The sequence below is a fragment of the Thalassophryne amazonica genome, chromosome 7, assembly GCF_902500255.1.
Source record: "Thalassophryne amazonica chromosome 7, fThaAma1.1, whole genome shotgun sequence".
Lineage (NCBI taxonomy): Eukaryota > Metazoa > Chordata > Actinopteri > Batrachoidiformes > Batrachoididae > Thalassophryne > Thalassophryne amazonica.
Window position 1 is genome coordinate 64,512,950 of NC_047109.1, and position 21,226 is coordinate 64,534,175.

Here is a 21,226-nt window from a genome sequence, read left to right on the forward strand (position 1 = left end):
ACCCTGACATCAGTGTGTGGATGTGAGGCATCATTGTAAAGTGCTTTGAGCTTCTGTTCCTGGTGGAAAAGCGTTCTACAAAAGCAGTCCATTTACAATGAGCTATATTTCATTTTCCGAGGTGCAGCTCCATCCAGAGATGGGAGTGGGTGTCTTCTTCTGCAGGCCTCCCATCCTGTGCACCAGCATGGACTCCCAAAATTTCCTGTATATTCATATTGTCAGTTGTGTCGGTAGCATGGCCCAAGCAGAGGGTCACCCCTTTGAGTCTGGTCTACTTGAGGTTTCTTCCTCAAAATATCAGAGGGAGTTTTCCTTACCACTGTCACCTGTGTGCTTGGTCTGGGGGCTGGTAAGGTTAGACCTTACTTGTGTGAAGTGCCTTGAGGCAACTTTGTTGTGATTTGGCACTATATAAATGAAATAAATTGAAGTGAAATAAATTGAATTGAGCAAATTTACTGTTATAATTCATGTTCTGTCAATATTGTATTGTGTCTTCTGTTGTGTCTTGATATAAAGGCTATAGTAGATGGCCACCCCACTGAGTCTGGTCTGCCTGAGGTTTCTTCCTCACTTTTGTTCATGTACTTGCTCATGGAGTGGGTAAAATCAAGACCTTACTCATGTATAGTGCTTTGAAATGGCATCTGATTTGGCACTATATTTAAAAAAAAATGACTTTATTGAATTTCCTTCAAGTGGAAAAAAGTAAATGGATTCTCAAAACATTCCACTGGGAAGGTTTTGCTTCTAATTTTGGGTGGATTTTGGGCTGCTGACTACAAAAATCCTCTTTGGAGTTTAAATAAAAACATGTTTCTTATTTCTCATCATATTTCCTAACATATTACCCACAAACCAAGCAGTTTTGCTCAGTCCAAGCACGCATGCACATGTACTTAGTGTAAGTTAAAATGCAAATATTGTTTGAGGGATGCTTGGGCATACTCAAGCAGGATACATGCTGACAGACAGGCTGTAAAAGCTGTCCATATTTACAGATGCTGTTTAGATACACGCTGAACCACATGTTCTTAATGGGATTTAGTTGATGCCGCTGAACTAACACAAAGTGTCAGCATTAGTATGCAATTAAATGTTGTGCTTTGATGCAATTAAGTTCAATACATTTAATGTTTCTCCAAATTCCTACATGATATGGTTATCTGAATTTTTTGTACTCATCTTGATATTGATTATCATTATCAGTTTTCAGAAGCAAAAATAAGTTAATATTATTGTTATTTTGGTCAGTTCAATAGAAAAGTGCACTTCCTTTTAATTGGATGATAGCTCATATTTGCTTTTTTAATTACATATTTATTTCATTACACTGCTTAATTGTGTTTCAAAAGGGTTGAATAAATTTTAATATCTAAATTATTGTTAAGAAAAAATGTTTTGTTTTTAATGTTCTTGCTTTAGAAAATGCATTAAATTAAATGGGTCATTACAGTATTTATTGTTTTAAGAATGGCACTTTGAAAATAAATCATAAATTCAATTCAAAATCATTTCTTATTTTGAAAATCTCCCAATGACAACAATAAATGTGATGAAATGGATATTTATTTCATATGACACTGCTATAACATGGAGTTGTGACAAAGCAATGCAAACCTTAGCTACATGTTGACACAAATATATTACATCATAGTTTACATGTCAAAAATATTTGTTTCTTTTTACACATGGCCATACTTCAAAGCAAGTAAGAATCTGACATATGTACAAGTATTGACACAGGATATTTACAGATGTTTGCTGGCACTGGTTACTGAAACATCTGTCCGCTTATAAAACGAGTACTAAAACCCATACACATGCTACGTTTGGGTCAATGTAAACTGACTCTGGGTTCAAGAAAGCTGCACCCTCCATTTTCTTGAATGACATGGAATATAAAGTCAAGAAAAGTTCTTAGCTTGCCATTTGGAGGTTTCCATCATGGTGAGGAACAAGCTTCATGAATCAAGTCCCAGTCACATCGCAAGATAAACATCCACAACTATAAACTCTAGTTGTTGCGTTTCAACATCACTGAGAGAGAGCTCTTGTGGGTTTCAAAGAGTCAACATGCTTGTCGGTCTTCAAGATTCAGTCTCATGCCAATTCTCACTCAGTCGGTTTTTTCCCAGCCTCCTCTTCTTGCTGGACTTGTGGTGGACTTGTGGAGGTGACACAGCCTGCTCTCCAAACTTGTTTCCGGACTCGTTGTGTTGCCTCGAGTACCTCTTACATTTACACGATGTGACCACAGTGATTTTGTACGTTCGCGTGCTGCCATCCTGGCACTGCAGTTGGATACGCTGGGTGCGTGTCTTGTCGTTAACACAACGCCAATCCTGATTGCTGCTCCGACGACTCCAGAACTTCCTGCCATGGCCGCTGCCAATCCAGTTTTGAAGCATATGAGCTGGGAGACACTCGCCAGCGCACACTAGCTCCTTGATGGGGTTAATGCTGGTGCAGTGGCCATCAGAGATGTACTTAGTGGACCTCAGCTCTCTGCATCCGATTTGACTTCGTTCTATTGGGCGAAAAAAAAAAAAAACAGATTAGGATTTTGTGAAATTAAACAGTTGAGTCTATAAATGTAAACATTTTGATTGGATGAAGATGGGTAAGTTTTTAGGAAATCATGAATTTTCTTTTGCTTATCCTGTTGAGTTTATTGAGGTGGTTGGGGTCTATCCCAGCATGCAACTTTAAAAAGGTTGGGTACACTCTGGTCTCATTATCCTAACTTGCATGTGTTTGGACTGTGAGAAGAACCTGGAATTCCTTCAGAAAAACACCATAGATGTGGAAAACCTGCAACTTTGAGATGGAATCCAGAATGAGGTGACAGTGCTAACTACTGCTGCTGCATTAAAATTTATGAGAAACTGAAATTAGCACATGCTCTTACACCAGAGTGGAAAATTATGGCTTCAATGAGAGTCCTACCATATTTTGTTTCTGCCTGTGCACATATAACGTTTAGGCATGAATCCAACCACGAGGAGTAGTGGGCAGCCACAATCTGGTGCCTTGACACTACCCCGACAACCGGCCCTGAATTGGGCCAGATACTGACCTCTCTCTCCTAGCCTGTGATTGGTTGGCAGCCGAGACGCTGACGTCAGCCCATGCGTCAGCCTCACGTTGATGTGGCGCAAGCGCTGCTCTCCTATTCGTCGTTTGGGAGTGGGAAATCTCACTACAAAATGTAGGCCAGTATCGGCCCAATTCATAGCCGGGCCAGTTGTCGGGCTACCCAGAGACCAACTCTAGATGTACAAATGCTGCCTTGGTGAGGGGCAGAGAAAGGAGCAGACCCTAAACGGAAGAGTTGAACTAATTAGAATCAGCTGTTTTAGTGGGTGGATGGAACAAATATGTGGTTGGACTTTTACATGAAGCCAGAGTTTTCCACCTTTGTCTTATACCCCATTAGTTGATTAAAAGCTGGGTATTGTTTTTATGTTCAGCTAGCTTTGTTTTCAGCTAGTTTTAGATTTAGTGTCCTTTATGTTCATCTGGTTTCGAATTCAATGCGCTTTAGAATTGAGCTAATTTCGATTCAGTGAGCTTTATATTCAGCTACATTTCAAATCATTGTGGTTTAAGATTCTGCTAGGTTTAGACTCAACGTGCGTTACAGTGCCTTGAAAACATATTCGGCTCTTTGGTATTTCACACGTTTGAATTTGTTTATGCCATTTTAAATATAAAAAGTAAATCAGGCTTCTCAAAATAGAAATTTCTAAAATTATCTTCCTTAAAAGCAAACTCAAAGCAAATCTCTACAACTTGATATAAATGAAATAAAAAAAATAGAAAAGCCAAGATGATGGGTTGCATAAGTAACATTCCCATTTGTAATAAGACGTGTAAATCATCAGTTTTCTTCAGATAAGTCAGTGGATGGATACATGAAAATTTAGTAAGGTATATCTTATATATTATATTCCAATTCTAAGGTGGAACTATGCTAGTATACTAAGGTATATTTAAATATCTAAAAAGGAAGAGTAAAATAGAAGAGCAGAAAAGAGTAGAGTAGAGCCACTTTTCAAGTCACTGAATATGTCTTGGACTTTATTTACATCAGTTATGAATAAATACAAACAGTATGGCACTCTATGGTAAATCTGTATGGAGTAGACAGTTCTCAAAAACTGACTATGCAAGAAGGAGAAGAGTGAGGAAAGCCACCAAGACACCCAGGCAACCCAGAAGACGTTATCGGCTTCTGTGGCTGTGATTGGAGAAATTGTAATTGGGGTGGGCGAGGGGGCTAATGGTCTAGTGGTTAAGCGTTGGGCTTGAGACCAGAGGATCCTCAGTTCAAATCCCAGCCTGACTGGAAAATCACTAAGGGCCCTTGGGCAAGGTCCTTAATCCCCTAGTTGCTCCCGGTGTGTAGTGAGCGCCTTGTATGGCAGCACCCTCACTTTGGGGTGAATGTGAAGCATTAGTGTGTAAAGCGCTTTGAGCATCTGATGCAGAAGGAAAAGCGCTATATAAATGCAGTCCATTTACCAATTGTACTCAGTGCAATTTTTGCAACACCAAGCTGAGCTTCATAGTGGAGTGGCACAAAGAATAATTCTCTTAACCAAAACGCCAAATCTAGGCTTGCAACTCAGATGTACCTTCAGGCAAATTGTACCTGAACTTTCAGGTCTTCGTTTTAAGAAAATCTTTATCTATGCCACTTCATCATGAGGCTGTACATGCAGTAATGTTTACATAGATACTTATGCACACACTGTGACTCGCTGACTAACTCCATTAATGATATGTTTAACCTGTTAATCACAAAAAAAAAGAAAAAGACCCCAGTTTGACCCTCTGAGGTCCTTGGATGCACTGGCACATCTGTGTACTTTTCAGTATATTTCTATATACTTCAGTAATGAAATGCCACCAGAGACTTCATACATCCATTTCCTGAAACTATAAATTCTCAGCTGTAGAATCCATCTCTCATCTCTATGATCTTTGACTCACAGCCATTGCTAGAGGCTGCAAAAGTTCACGTGAGTATGTCTCCTCTCTCTGCCTTGCAAGAGGCTACATGCAGCATCTGTTAGTGGGATATCCTCTCTGAAATATGCCACTGAACTCTCAAACTCTGAAAAAATGGTCCTGTCAGCCTGAAAACACTTTACTTTTATTTAGATTTACAAAGAAAGACATCAAGGAGAAACACGTGGAGGGATCCCCCCGCCCAGGTATAGTGTAGCATTTTTCCCAAGGTTTTCATCACTAACAGACTTTATTCATCCAAAAAGGAATTATTTTCAAGAGCAGCAGATGGGAGACATGTAAGTGATATTACTTTACAAATGTATTGTTTGGGAATGTTTGAGATCTCGCCCATGTAGTTCCCAGTGGGTGGTGCTGCTGCACAGCAAGGCACATACTAATTTTTAATTACACATCATTTTAAAATCTTTTTCATATACTGCACTACTTTTATGATCTAAATACTCCCACCAAAACAGTTCACCTACAGGAATAAAAATGTATATTCACAAAAGATTTGAAGAATTTCAAAAAACACATTTGATATTCATAATTAGAATCGCCTTTATTGTCACTGTAATTTACATTGCAACGAGATTTGAGTGAAACTCCATAAGGTGCTTTCCCAAGGTATTCAACTTTAGAGGCACATTTTATCTTCTACACATTCCAAAAGCTGAGATTGTTTTGAACATTTTGATATGCAATACATGAGCATTATACGACAATATGCAAGTTCCTTAAAAGGAAAATTTCTGAAGTTATGGTAAAATGAATAAATATATCTCAAAACCCAGAATGAGATGTTGATGTCCTTGTGCAAGCACGTACAAATAACTGGTGGACTTGTCGGTGAATGGCAGACTTGGAGAAGATTGGGGGAAAGTTGAATTTATGGGACACATCATCAATAGTGCTCCTCTGGCTCATGGGGTGTTTCAGCCTTTAAACACTATACACTCTCACCAGTGGCAGCCAGCTACAGGCTGATCAGACCTGAGCTTGTGTCCCATGCGCCATGAGAGCCACGAGAGTCACCTTGTTGTCAAGTGGCAGACATCTCATGGAATTATGCATGGCAGGGGTGTCCTGTTCCCTGAGTCAAGCTGCATACCTCCTGGCTTGTTACTTGGGGGCCCAACAGGGGTTGTTCCTCTTCAGCCAGAGCCACTGGCTGCTTCTCTCTGCATCCTCTGATGCAGTTTTGATGGCTGCGTGTTGGCTGGGGACCTTGATTCCCAAGTCCCTCAGCAGTTTGGTCGTAGATGTTCCCACAAACAAACAAACACCTTTAAAAAATGCCCCTGAACCATAGAGGGTTAAAAACAAATGAGGGTGGAGACCGATGTGGTATTACAATATCATTCCCATAGGGACACAGCACCATGAAGGTGAGTGTGCACTCCTCCCAGCTGACCTTCTACACTACTGGAGTTAACAGAAGCAAATATCACAAGTTACTGTCATTTCATCAATATCGAAAGAACTCAAGTTTAGTTACTCCTCTGCCCTTCTTATGTAGCCTCTGGATAAGTTTGTGCTTCTCTTAAAGGATAACATGTTGTGTGGGCCGCCAGAAGAGGAGGTACTGCTGGCCCACCACCAGAGGGCGCCCTGTCTGGAGTGCGGGCTCCAGGCACCAGAGGGCGCAGCCGCCTCACAGGAGCAGCCAGGGTGACAGCTGTCACGCATCACCTGCAACAGCTGTTACCACTCACCTGATCAGCAGGGGTACATCAGCAGGACGACGTCTCCACCTCTTTGCCGAGATATCGTTCTACCTGGAAGGTAACATACTCAGCTGACTGTTTGACAGTGATCTTTTGTGACTTTTGTGCGTTGTTTAGCTGACTCCTTTTCCAACGAGAGGTGGAGGTGGTTTTCCTGCCGTGCGGAGTCCTGGGTGCAAACGCGCCCACATTTAAATGTTTTTTGTTCCTCGCCAGCAGTACCAGGTCCGACACGCGGAGGCAGTGGCCACCTGGGAGTTCGGGACTTGGTGGCTCCAGTATTCCCGGGGTCTGGTGGCGGAGGAAATCGTGTGGTTCTGGTTCTGCTTTGGACGGACGTCTCCTATCTTCGAGCCTGCCCACACGACACCTTTTGTAAATTGGCTTTTGTCTATTGTTGTAATCTGTTGTATTTGTTGTGCCCATTCACAACAGTAAAGTGTTGTTATTTGACCTCCTCCATTGTCCGTTCATTTGCGCCCCCTGTTGTGGGTCCGTGTACCTACACTTTTCCAACAGGATATCTCGGCCAACGTCATGGACCCCGAGGGGCGTCAACCGGCTGTTGAACGGCCAATGGAAGAGCAGGGCGCACAGGCGTCTGCAGGAGGAATGGTCGGTGAGTTGCAGCGAATCCTCACCGCTTTTACTGCTCGAATGGATCTGATGACCGAGCAGAACATCCTCCTTAACCGCAGGGTGGAGGCTCTCGCCGCGCAGGTGGAGGCGCGCCCTCAGGGCGCTGCTGCGGCTCCCCCTCCTGTCGATCCTGTGCGCAACAGTGACGTTCCACAGGTCGTTCAACGACCCCTCCCACCTTCCCCTGAAGCATACATAAGCCCACCAGAGCCGTACGGGGGTTGTGTGGAGACATGCGCGGACTTTCTTATGCAGTGTTCGCTCATCTTCGCACAACGTCCCGTCATGTACGCGACTGATGCTAGTAAGATAGCTTATGTGATTAATCTGCTTCGCGGCGAGGCACGCACTTGGGCTACAGCGCTCTGGGAGCAAAATTCACAGCTCCTTCTGACATATGACGGGTTTGTGAGGGAGTTCAGAACTGTGTTCGATCACCCTAATAGAGGAGAGACCGCTTCAGCCGTGCTGCTGTCAATGAGACAGGGGCGCCGGAGCGCAGCTGCTTATGCAGTCGACTTCCGCATCGCGGCTGCGAGGTCCGGCTGGAATGACACTGCCCTCCGCGCCGCCTTCGTAAATGGACTGTCGTTGGTCCTGAAGGAGCACCTGGTGGCCAAGGACGAACCGCGGGATTTAGACGGGCTTATCGATCTCATACGATTAGACAATCGGCTAGAAGAACGCCGTCGGGAACGAGACGAAGGGCGTGGCCGGGCACGCGCCGTCCCTCTCCCTTCCGGTTCCGACCGAGTTCCGCCCTCCCCACGCTCCACGACCTCTACGCTCCGTGTGGTGACGGCTCCCCCTGCTGACGAAGCTATGGACACGAGCAGGGCCACATTTAGGGCAGCAGATAGACAGAGGAGGCTGGCCCGCGGAGCGTGCTTTGTTTGTGGCTCAATAGAGCATCAAGTGAGGGACTGCCCCGAGCGGTTAAAACACCAACGCCCGCCCCTAGAAACTGGGTTAGGGGTGGGTCAAAACATTCACGTGGGACATACCCATATTGCCACACGACTCCCAGTTACAATCCTTTATGAGGATTTAACCCTGAAGGCCCCAGCACTGGTGGACACGGGCTCTGAAGGGAATCTGTTAGACAGCAGATGGGCCAGGGAGGTAGGGCTCCCTCTGGTGGCGCTTACCTCGCCTGTGCAGGTGCGGGCACTAGATGGCTCCCTACTCCCTTTAATCACACATAAGACACCACCAGTAACTCTGGTGGTGTCAGGAAATCACCGGGAGGAGATCGAGTTTTTTGTGACTCCTGCCACCTCCCGTGTGATTCTCGGTTTCCCTTGGATGTTAAAACACAATCCCCGGATCGACTGGCCGTCCGGGGTAGTGGTTCAGTGGAGCGAGACCTGCCATCGGGTATGTTTAGGTTCCTCGGTTCCTCCCGGTTCCCAGGCTAAGGAGGAGGTCAGAGTCCCGCCCAATCTAGGGACGGTGCCGGTGGAGTACCATGACCTTGTGGATGTGTTCAGTAAGGATCTGGCGCTCACCCTTCCCCCCCACCGTCCGTACGATTGTGCCATTGATTTGGTTCCGGGCGTTGAGTTCCCGTCCAGCAGGCTGTACAACCTCTCACGCCCTGAGCGCGAATCAATGGAGAACTACATCCGGGACTCTTTAGCTGCCGGGTTGATCCGGAATTCCACCTCCCCGATGGGTGCAGGTTTCTTTTTTGTGGGTAAAAAAGACAGCGGACTTCGTCCATGCATTGATTATAGGGGACTGAACGACATCACGGTTCGTAATCGATACCCGTTGCCCTTGTTGGATTCAGTGTTCACGCCCCTGCATGGAGCCCAAATATTCACGAAGCTAGATCTTAGAAATGCGTATCACCTGGTTCGGATCCGGAAGGGAGACGAGTGGAAGACGGCATTTAACACCCCTTTAGGTCACTTTGAGTACCTGGTCATGCCGTTCGGCCTCACAAACGCCCCCGCGACGTTCCAAGCTTTGGTTAATGATGTCTTGCGGGATTTCCTGCACCGATTCGTCTTCGTATATCTAGACGATATACTCATCTTTTCTCCGGATCCTGAGACTCATGTCCGACATGTACGTCAGGTCCTGCAGCGGTTGTTGGAGAACCGGCTGTTTGTGAAGGGCGAGAAGTGCGAGTTCCACCACACTTCTTTGTCCTTCCTGGGGTTTATCATCTCCCCCAACTCCGTCGCTCCTGATCCGGCCAAGGTTGCGGCGGTGAGAGACTGGCCCCAACCCACTAGCCGTAGGAAGCTGCAACAGTTCCTCGGCTTTGCAAATTTCTACAGGAGGTTCATTAAGGGCTACAGTCAGGTAGTTAGCCCCCTGACAGCCCTGACCTCACCAAAAGTCCCCTTCACCTGGTCGGATCGTTGCGATGCCGCGTTCAAGGAGTTGAAACGACGCTTCTCGTCTGCACCCGTTCTGGTGCAGCCTGATCCTAGTCCCCCGTTAGTGGTTGAAGTGGATGCCTCAGACTCAGGGATAGGAGCTGTGCTTTCCCAGAGCGGGAGGACCGATAAGGTCCTTCACCCGTGTGCCTATTTTTCCCGCAGGTTGACCCCGGCCGAACGGGACTATGACGTCGGCAATCGAGAACTCCGTGCAGTGAAAGAGGCTCTTGAAGAGTGGAGACATCTGTTGGAGGGAACGTCCGTGCCATTCACGGTTTTCACTGACCACCGGAACCTGGAGTATATCAGGACCGCCAAGCGGCTGAACCCCAGGCAAGCCCGCTGGTCACTGTTCTTCGGCCGTTTTGACTTCCGGATCACCTACCGTCCCGGGACCAAAAACCAGAGATCGGATGCCTTGTCCCGGGTACATGAAGATGAAGTCAAAGCGGAGTTGTCGGATCCACCGGAATCCATCATCCCGGAGTCCACTATCATGGCCACCCTCACCTGGGACGTAGAGAGAACCGTCCGGGAGGCCGTGGCACGAAGCCTGGACCCCGGAACTGGGCCGAAGAACAAACTATACGTCCCACCAGAAGCTAGGGCTGCAGTCCTGGACTTCTGTCACGGCTCCAAGCTCTCCTGTCATCCAGGGGTGCGAAGAACCGTGGCAGTTGTCCGGCAGCGCTTCTGGTGGGCATCCCTAGAGGCCGACGTCCGGGATTATATCCAGGCCTGCACCACCTGCGCCAGGGGCAAGGCTGACCATCGCAGGGCATCAGGACTACTCCAGCCGCTGCCTGTGCCCCATCGCCCCTGGTCCCACATCGGCCTGGATTTTGTCACGGGCCTCCCGCCGTCCCAGGGTAACACCACCATCCTCATGATAGTGGACCGATTCTCCAAGGCGGCCCACTTCGTGGCCCTCCCGAAGCTCCCAACAGCCCAGGAGACAGCGGACCTCCTGGTCCACCACGTCGTCCGGCTGCATGGGATTCCAACAGACATCGTCTCCGATCGCGGTCCCCAGTTCTCCTCGCAAGTCTGGAGGAGCTTCTGCCGGGAACTGGGGGCCACGGTGAGTCTCTCGTCCGGGTACCACCCTCAGACCAACGGGCAAGCAGAACGGGTAAACCAGGAGGTGGAACAGGCCTTGCGCTGCGTGACTGCCGCGCACCCGGCAGCCTGGAGTACCCATTTGGCCTGGATCGAGTATGCCCATAACAGCCAGGTGTCTTCAGCCACCGGCCTCTCCCCTTTTGAGGTGTGTCTGGGGTATCAGCCGCCGTTGTTTCCGGTGGTTGAGGGAGAGGTCGGTGTGCCCTCGGTCCAGGCCCACCTACGGAAGTGCCGTCGGGTGTGGCGTGCCGCCCGTTCTGCTTTGCTGAAGGCCCGGACGAGGGCTAAAGCCCATGCAGACCGTCGGCGGACCCCGGCCCCTGCGTATCGGCCAGGGCAGGAGGTGTGGTTATCCACAAAGGACATTCCCCTCAGAGTGGACTCCCCCAAGCTACAGGACCGTTACATCGGCCCTTTCAAGATCCTCAGGGTCATCAGTCCAGCCGCAGTGAGGCTTCAGCTTCCGACCTCACTGCGGATCCATCCTGTGTTTCATGTGTCCCGAATCAAACCACATCACACCTCACCCCTCTGTACTCCGGGTCCGGCGCCGCCTCCTGCCCGGATCATCGATGGCGAGCCGGCTTGGACTGTACGCCGGCTCTTGGACGTCCGTAGGATGGGCCGGGGCTTCCAGTATTTGGTGGACTGGGAGGGATACGGTCCCGAAGAACGCTCCTGGGTGAAGAGGAGCTTCATCCTGGACCCGGCCCTCCTGGACGATTTCTACCGCCGCCACCCGGACAAGCCTGGTCGGGCGCCAGGAGGCGCCCGTTGAGGGGGGGGTCCTGTTGTGTGGGCCGCCAGAAGAGGAGGTACTGCTGGCCCACCACCAGAGGGCGCCCTGTCTGGAGTGTGGGCTCCAGGCACCAGAGGGCGCAGCCGCCTCACAGGAGCAGCCAGGGTGACAGCTGTCACGCATCACCTGCAACAGCTGTTACCACTCACCTGATCAGCAGGGGTACATCAGCAGGACGACGTCTCCACCTCTTTGCCGAGATATCGTTCTACCTGGAAGGTAACATACTCAGCTGACTGTTTGACAGTGATCTTTTGTGACTTTTGTGCGCTGACTCCTTTTCCAGCGAGAGGTGGAGGTGGTTTTCCTGCCGTGCGGAGTCCTGGGTGCAAACGCGCCCACATTTAATTGTTTTTTGTTCCTCGCCAGCAGTACCAGGTCCGACACGCGGAGGCAGTGGCCACCTGGGAGTTCGGGACTTGGTGGCTCCAGTATTCCCGGGGTCTGGTGGCGGAGGAAATCGTGTGGTTCCGGTTCTGCTTTGGACGGACGTCTCCTATCTTCGAGCCTGCCCACACGACACCTTTTGTAAATTGGCTTTTGTCTATTGTTGTAATCTGTTGTATTTGTTGTGCCCATTCACAACAGTAAAGTGTTGTTATTTGACCTCCTCCATTGTCCGTTCATTTGCGCCCCCGGTTGTGGGTCCGTGTACCTACACTTTCAAACATAACAAACAAAAAAGATCTTGACTTTTAGATTTCAAATAAGAAAAATATAAGGCAATGCTAAAATACCCTCAGCCGCATGAGCGTAAAAAATAGGAAACAGAATGTGACCTTTTGACCACTTAAAATAGGTCAAGGTTAGACATCTTTGAACTTGTCCAAGGTCTGTGTTCAAAGAAGGCTCCCTGTGAATTTGAAGACCCTGGTAGTAATAGAATTGGACTTGTGCTGAGCACAGACAGACGGACGGACATAGAGTCTTCACAATACCCAATGGCCATATTTTGGAATCGGATAAAAATCATACAATAAAGAAAAAATATCAGTGGTGCAGGAATTTAATGGAGGAGGAGGGGGATTATATCAATACAGGAGCTACGACCAGCAGCAGTGTTTTGCCGCAGGGTACAAAGTCTCCCCAACACCACTGTAACCCAAGCTCAGGTCCATTCATATAGAACCATATACCTTTGTGACAATACTTCCCCCCCAACCCCCCATTCCCTGTGACAGTTTTGATGAATTAAGAGGGGTGAGAGACTCTGCTCCGTTATTCACCCACCCCCAGGAGAGCTCGTGTCACAGAGGAACACCTCCATTCAGCCGCGCTGACACCCAGCGGGCTCCTGCAGCCTGATGGAGCCTCTTATTCCTGACTGGCTAACAGCCAGACAGGTATGTGTTACACTCGAGTCTCAGCTGGGAATCACCATTCATGCAGCAGGCCTCATCAACAGGAGGATGCACAAATTCAATAACAGCAGTGAAGTAAACCTAGTCTTTCTGCAAAACTCACAAGTTTGAAGAGTTAATTGTTCCCAGCCGTGGGTTCAAACCAAATCTGAGGCTTTACGTGATTAATGTGACAGGAAAAACACAATACCCCCCCCCCCCCCTTTTTTTTTTATTGTGAGGCACCTAAAACCTAAGCTTTGGTGGTAGCTCCCTCACATATCAGTGCTATGACATGAAGCCACAATGTCAAAAGATAGTGAGCACTCTGATTTATATTCAGCTTTATCTGAGTTTGCAAATTCAGCAAAACATTTTCTTTTTTCTGAAATGTGTAAACCAAGATTCAAGTGTACAAAACTAACAGCAAATCGGTGCCATATAAACTCATTAAAATGACGTTTCAATGATTGCACACATTTTGTTATATGTTTGGAAAGATGAACATATAAGAAGGTGTGAAAAGAGAAACTTTGGAGCTTAAACTATAAATGTTACCAAACAATAAACTGACCTTTTACCAAAGAACTTAACCAAGTAAGCATTTAGTTGAGTGTAAGAACTGGATGACACATTAAAGCATGTGTGTAGTACTGCATGGTAATATCATTTAGAGAATGCTCACTTGATAAACAGAGTGAAAGCAAACAAAGCACGATCATGAGGGAAGCTTTCAAGACACCACTGATGGCATATAGCAAGTTTTATCTGCTGCTTTGCCAGTTATAGATTGAAGAGAGAATGACAAAGAAGGACTTGGTTAAGAAGAATGTAGAAAATTTAGCTGCAGATTGTCAGAACACACAAGGGAAACCTGTGCCGAGATTTCAAAAAAAGTGGGGGGAAAAAAAAAAACTTATTTGTGCTGCTCGACCATGAAGCTGTCATACGTGCAGCGACCAACAAGAGCAAACCAAAATTTCTGATGTCCGCCAATCAGGATTACCTTCAAAATGCAGTGGAGTCTTTTTGCGTAATCATTCAAAGCCTATATAAAGTGAAATCTTGATCCATAATCCACATCACCTACAAAATATAATGGAGTCTTCCATGACCTAATATGTATCTGTGCTGAAAATTTTGTCAAAATCCGTGCAGTAGTTTTGACATAATCCCACTAACAGACAGACAAATGCAGACAAACACTGATGATTGTATTACGTCCTTAGCGCACATAATAAAATCCAAGTTATTCCCAGTTTCTCAATCACATGCAGCTACTTGACTTCACTACTTGAGAGTTACCATGTATCTTGGAAGCTTCCCTCACTAGTCTACTTTGTATATCAGTTATAAGTTTTTAAAATGAGCCTGTTCCAAATAAAATCACCGTACCTACATTTCCCTCTATCTAACTTGAATAGGAAAAAAGTATATTATCCAGGGGTTTGCCATTTTATGTACTTATGTGTGTTTTATTCATTTTATTTTGTTTGTTTACCGTCATTATGAAGACTGTATTATAAATTAGCGTATTTTACACTTGGTAATATTTATAACTGTACTTCACATGTATTAATTTTTACCCATTTTTTAAGATGGCTGTACAAGTGATCATTGAAGAGTGTGCACACTTGTACTGACTTTTGCTGCATTGTTTTGCATTTTTGACATCATCTTCCTAAATGTTATTTGTCTTTGATTATTCAGAGAAAAACACTCCCATGTAAACAGAATTTTCTGATTATCTTAACCCAAATAGTCACAATCAGAGTGATAATCTAATGAAGACATGTTGGAATGCACTGTAGAAATGTATGTCAGACTATGACATCCTATTGGAGTTTTAATAGACTTTTGCAACAAATAAGGCATTATAGTGGGGGGGTTATTTCAGAAAATTTGGAAACCTATAAATGTTTGCATGGAATATGGAAATATACACGGAATAAACTATAGCAGGATAGATTTTGGGTCATTTGCTTCCAAAAACCCATATGGACGGAGCCAGTGAAGATATCAGGTTCAAAAATCGCCAAAAATATCGATCAATAGGTTTTTTGGTCAATTGCAAGAAATTATTGAGTAAGAGTAACTTGAACAATTCAACTGTAGAAAATTAATTGATTTAAGTTAATAAACTTAAATTAGTTTTTTTTTTTTGTCAATTACAAGAAATAACTGAGTAAGAGTAACGTGAACAATTCAACTGTATAAAATTAATTGATTTAAGTTAATAAAAAATGGTTTAAGATAATCGGTTACATGGTTTGAGTTCAACTAACTCATCAGGTTTTACAGTGTACGATCAATTGTAACAAACAAAATCTATGTAGTTTTTATTTCAGGAACATCAGTTGAGTATAATCATCACATGTAAAGAATGACATGGCCACAATGAACTAATTATAAGCAACAGAGTGGTTTTCTACATCAACAGCACATATACGACACACGCGTTACTTGACATTTTCAAACACTCTGTCCATATGGGTTTTTGGAACCAAATGACCCAAAAATTATACTGTTATGGTTTATTCCATGTATATTTCCATATTCCATGCAAAAATGTATAGATTTCAAAAATTTTTGAAATAACACCCCTCCCTAATTATGAGGAGATTATACATTATCCATGAGTCATAAATCATGTAAACAGAAATATTCTTTAAACAGCTTAATCTGAATATAGCCTTATTTAGAATATGGCCAATAATCAGATTATTGATTTCCATGTAAACGTGGTGAGGTGATACAATTTTGAAACATGACACATTTAAGTGATATTGCACACAGGGATGTGACCTGCTGCACACTATGAGTAGAGGTGGGCGATACCGGGAATTTTGGTATTGATCCGATACCAAGTAAATACAGGCCCAGTATCGGCGATACTGATACCGATACTAATACTTTTTTCAAATTTAAGCTTCATAGATCCAAAGGATCCAAAAGACCTAGGATAAAAGTTCGCCAAACATTGTCCGTCACAACAAAAGATTTTATAATCACAATCAACATTTTTGTTTTAAAAAATATCACTCAACACAACTTAAAACAAAATCTCCTGAGGTAGAGGGCTGACAAACCATAATACAAGGGCGCGCTGCTCCATGTTGTGTGACACAGCGCAGCGCTGCTCTTACAGAGAGTAGACTTTGATGAATCTGCGTGCGCAGCAGTCAGTGCGTGCGGGAGAGAAAAGAAAGCTTGAGTATCAATCTTTTTACACGAGGATCATTCGATATCAATACCAGCGTTGGTTTCGATATTATCGGTATTAGGATCGATCCACCCGCCTCTAACTATGAGTAGAAAGAAATATGATATGATATTGCAGTTTAAATGTGAGGCATAAATTGCACCAGAAAGTTGCAGTGCCAGGATTTCAACAATTAAAGAATAATTCGACCAATATATCTAATAGATCATCTCATCTCTTGATGACCCAGAAAACCCCAAAAAATTCTTAAAAATAACACAGACCACCCAACACACACACACACACACACACACACACACACACACACACACACACACACACACACACACACACACACACACACGGAATAAGTCTACGCGCGCGGCTGTAGACTTATTCCACGTGTGTGAGAGAGAGAGAGAGAGAGAGAGAGAGAGAGAGAGAGAGAGAGAGAGAGATTCGTTTAATGACAGACAGACAGCCTCCTCTCGCGCTCACCTCCTCTGTCGTGCGCGGCGGCGCCTCCCGCGCCGGCGCCTCTGCCGCCGCTCCGTGCGCGGTTCAGGGACGCGTTGCTCGGAGCTTCCCTCACCGGTACGCTCACACGCGTGAACAGGAGCTCTGTGGCATCGTTTTTGAAGGCCTGGGAGCTCTTCAACAGAATGCAAAGTAATAAGAAGACGGCGTGGCACGACTCGTGCGCGCTCAGGTGCATGTCTGGTCCAGCGCAGGGAGCACGACGCACCAGGTGGAGGTCCGGGCGGAGACGGCTGATGCTGACTGAACTGTGCGGGTCTCCACCGTCCGGCTTCAGTTATATCACCGGACCCCGCCTCTTGTCTTTGGCAGCTACTCAGGTGCGCGACTCTGATCGCCAGCTGTGATTGGTCAACCGCGGTGGAAAACCCCGCCCACTGCATTTATTTTGGAGAGATGTGACTTTGATGTTGGATGCTGGAAGAGATGATGGTGATCATCGTCATCACCATCATAATTTATCGACCTCTCCTGGCTCGTGTGCCTTTAAATTACAGCAAATTGGGGAATGTAGCTCCATATTTATTCATATTAAATGACGATTTTGCTTATGTGCTTTTTCATTTATTTACAATCAAGGTCCAGACTGTGAGCTGACTGTAACCTTTGAATGTGAAATTCAGAAACAGTGCGATCAGAATTCCTTGTATTTTATTTCAAAAGGGAGGTGATGGTCTAGTGGTTAAGCGTTAAGCTTGAGACCAGAAGATCCTCAGTTCAAATCCCAGCCTGACTGGAAAATCATTAAGGGCTTTAATCCCCTAGTTGCTCCCGGTGTGTAGTGAGCGCCTTGTATGGCAGCACCCTGACATTGGGGTGAATGTGAGGCGTTATTGTAAAGCGCTTTGAGCGTCTGATGCAGATGGAAAAGCGCTATATAAATGCAGCCCATTTACCATTTTGTTTGAACTTGAACATTTTGACGCATTTGTTTCAGATCCGTTGGTAACGTGGATCACACTGGAATAAGATTCTTTTCGCTTTCATGTGTTATCTTGTATTTTTTTTAATGTTCTCATATATACGTTTTGTTTGTATGATACATTATTTGTCGAATAAACAAGACAAAACAAAAATTGAGATGTTGTTTAGTATAGCTCTGAAAACAAACAGGTTTTGAAACATTCCAGAACAGTGTTTCGAGGTAGCCATCACTAATTTGCAATATTGACAAAATGTGTTTGCTCCATCCCCAGACACACATTGTATTTATTGTTTAATCCTGAATTTGCCCACATAGTTGGCATGATATTTCTCCCTGAGGTTGCTACATTGTTTTAGGACTGAGCAGAGCAACAAGCACAAACTGTGTCCATGCAATTTTTTGACAATTTATCCAACATCCACTAACCATCCAGCAGGTGGCAGACACATCTATGGAATATTACATAGGCAAAACAAAATTGCTCTTTTGATCAAGCTGATCCATCAAACTTCACCAGAATAGAGTTTGTCGTTATCTTTGGCGTTTTTGCCCACAAATATCCAAGATGTTAAAGTTAGTTTTGTGAGATACACTTTATACTCATGGCACTGAATATTAACATTATAGTCATTTTGTTGTGAAAGTGTCGTGACACGGACCCACAACAGGGGGCGTTAATGAACGGACAATGGATAAGCCAAAAGTAACAATTTAATGTTGTGAATCGCACAAGGATGTACAGACAATAACAATATGGTGGAATGTCAATTATACACCAGGTGACGTATGGGCAGGCTCGACGATAGAAGACGCCTGGCGAGAGAAGAGCCGGATCCCACACAGCTTCCACCACCAACGGAGCTGAAGAACACCGGAGCCGCCAAGCCCTGCGCCCCAGGTGGCCGCTGTCTTCAGCAGTCAGACCCGGTACTGCTGGCAGAGAACAGAGACAGTCCTGATGAGTGTGAGTTGCACACTCAGTAATCCCACAGTCTGTATACAGTTAGGAGGGAAAACCTACACCTCCAATCACACACTCGTGCAGCTCCTGAGATAACCACTTATCTGGGTGGGGTGGGAGGCGAAGCCGTCGCAGTCCACACCAAACGCCAACTCAGCAGACAGGGTATCCGTCCCAGGAAAACGGCTGCAAAAGAGATCAGACTGATGCTCGGGTTAAGGTTCAGCAGAGAAGTAATTACCTGAATGGTAGCTGATTTCTCGGCGGGGAGGTGGAGTTGCAGTCCGGCCTTTATGGTGGTGGTGATGAGTAGTGGATGAGTGACAGCTGGTACGGATGATGAGTGACAGCTGTCACTCCCGGTTGCTCCGACGCCCTCTCGTGCTTGAAGCCCGCACTTCAAGCAGGGCGCCATCTTGTGGTGGTGGGCCAGCAGTACCTCCTCTTCAGTGGCCCACACAACAGGACCCCACCCTCAACGGGCGCCTCCTGGCGCCCGACCAGGCTTGTCCGGGTGACAGGTGTAGAAGTCGGCCAGGAGGGCCGGGTCCAGGATGAAGCTCCTCTTCACCCAGGAGCGCTCTTCGGGGCCATAACCCTCCCAGTCCACCAGATACTGGAACCCCCGGCCCTTTCGACGGACGTCCAGGAGCCGGCGTACCGTCCACGCGGGCTCCCCGTCGATGATCCGGGCAGGAGGCGGCGCTTGTCCCGGGGCACACAGTGGTGAGGTATGGCAAGGTTTGAGTCTTGACACATGAAAAATGGGGTGTATCCGCAGTGAAGCTGGCAGCTTCAGCTTCACTGCAGCCGGACTGAAGACTTTGAGTACGGGAAATGGTCCGATGTACCTGTCCTTTAGCTTGTGGGATTCCACCTGCAGGGGGATGTCCTTAGTGGATAGCCAGACCTCCTGCCCGGGCTGGTATGCAGGGGCCGGGGAACGCCGGCGGTCTGCATGGGCCTTAGCCCTCGTCCGGGCTCTGAGCAGGGCAGAGCGGGTGGTACGCCACACCCGACGGCACTTCCTCAGATGGGCCTGGACCGAGGGCACCCCGACCTCTCCCTCCACTAGCGGAAACAATGGGGGCTGGTACCCCAAACACACCTCAAACGGGGAGAGGCCAGTGGCAGATGAGACTTGGCTATTATGAGCGTACTCGATCCAGGCCAGATGGTTACTCCAGGCTGTCGGGTGCGCGGAGGTCACGCAGCGGAGGGCCTGCTCCAGTTCCTGGTTCGTCCGCTCTGCCTGCCCGTTCGTCTGGGGGTGGTACCCAGAAGAGAGACTGACGGTGGCCCCCAGTTCCCTGCAGAAACTCCTCCAGACCTGGGAGGAGAACTGAGGACCACGATCTGAGACAATGTCTGATGGAATCCCATGCAGACGCACGACGTGGTGGACCATGAGGTCTGCAGTCTCCTGGGCCGTCAAGAGCTTCGGGAGGGCCACGAAGTGGGCAGCCTTGGAGAACCGGTCCACTATCGTGAGGATGGAAGTCATGCCCTGGGACGGCGGGAGGCCCGTGACAAAGTCCAGGCCAATATGAGACCAGGGGCGACAAGGCACGGGCAGAGGCTGGAGGAGGCCTTGGGCCTTGTGGTGGTTGGCTTTGCCCCTGGCACAGGTGGTGCAGGCCTGGACATACTCCCAGACGTTGGCTTCCATAGACGCCCACCAGAAGCGCTGCCGGACCACTGCCACAGTCCTTCACACCCCTGGATGACAGGAGAGCTTGGAACCATGACAGAAGTCAAGGACCGCAGCCTTGGCCTCTCGTGGGACGTACAACTTGTCCTTCGGACCTGTCCCCGGGTCCGGGCTCCATGGCAGGGCCTCCCGGACGGTCTTCTCCACGTCCCAGGTAAGGGTGGCCATGACAGTGGACTCGGGGATGATGGTGTCAGGGGGGTCTGACGGCTCGGTCTTGACCTCCTCTTCATGCACCCGGGACAGGGTGTCAGATCGTTGGTTTTTTGTCCCGGGGCGGTAGGTGATCCGGAAGTGAAAACTCCCGAAGAACAGTGACCAGCGGGCTTGCCTGGGGTTCAGACGCTTCGCAGTCCGGATGTACTCTAGGTTCCGACGGTCCGTGAAAACCGTAAATGGTACCGATGCTCCCTCCAACAGGTGTCTCCACTCCTCAAGAGCCTCCTTCACCGCAAGAAGTTCCCGATTGCCGACGTCATAGTTCCGTTCAGCTGGGGTCAACCTGCGGGAAAAGTAGGCACATGGATGGAGAACCTTGTCGGACTCCCCGCTCTGGGATAGCACGGCTCCTATCCCTGAGTCAGAGGCGTCCACTTCAACTACGAACTGGCGCTTGGGATCGGGCTGCACCAGAACCGGTGCAGTAAAGAACCGGCGTTTCAACTCCCTAAACGCGGCTTCGCACCGATCCGACCAGGTGAAGGGGACTTTTGTGGAGGTCAGGGCTGTCAGGGGGCTAACTACCTGACTGTAGCCCTTGATGAACCTCCGGTAGAAATTTGCAAAACCGAGGAACTGTTGTAGTTTCCTACGGTTCATTGGTTGGGGCCAATCTCTCACCGCCGCAA

The 21,226-nt window shown here is 47.2% G+C and overlaps 1 protein-coding gene across 1 annotated transcript; it reads right to left on the minus strand.

The window, feature by feature from the left end:
• Positions 1–1,453: 1,453 nt before the first annotated feature.
• Positions 1,454–17,064, minus strand: sostdc1a (sclerostin domain containing 1a). The gene is made up of 2 exons (XM_034174334.1): positions 16,743–17,064; positions 1,454–2,533 (listed from the first exon to the last, which is right to left on the minus strand). The coding sequence occupies exons 1-2, from the start codon at positions 16,957–16,959 to the stop codon at positions 2,094–2,096; spliced, it is 657 nt and encodes a 218-aa protein (XP_034030225.1). The 5' UTR covers positions 16,960–17,064; the 3' UTR covers positions 1,454–2,093.
• Between the last annotated feature and the right edge of the window lie 4,162 nt (positions 17,065–21,226).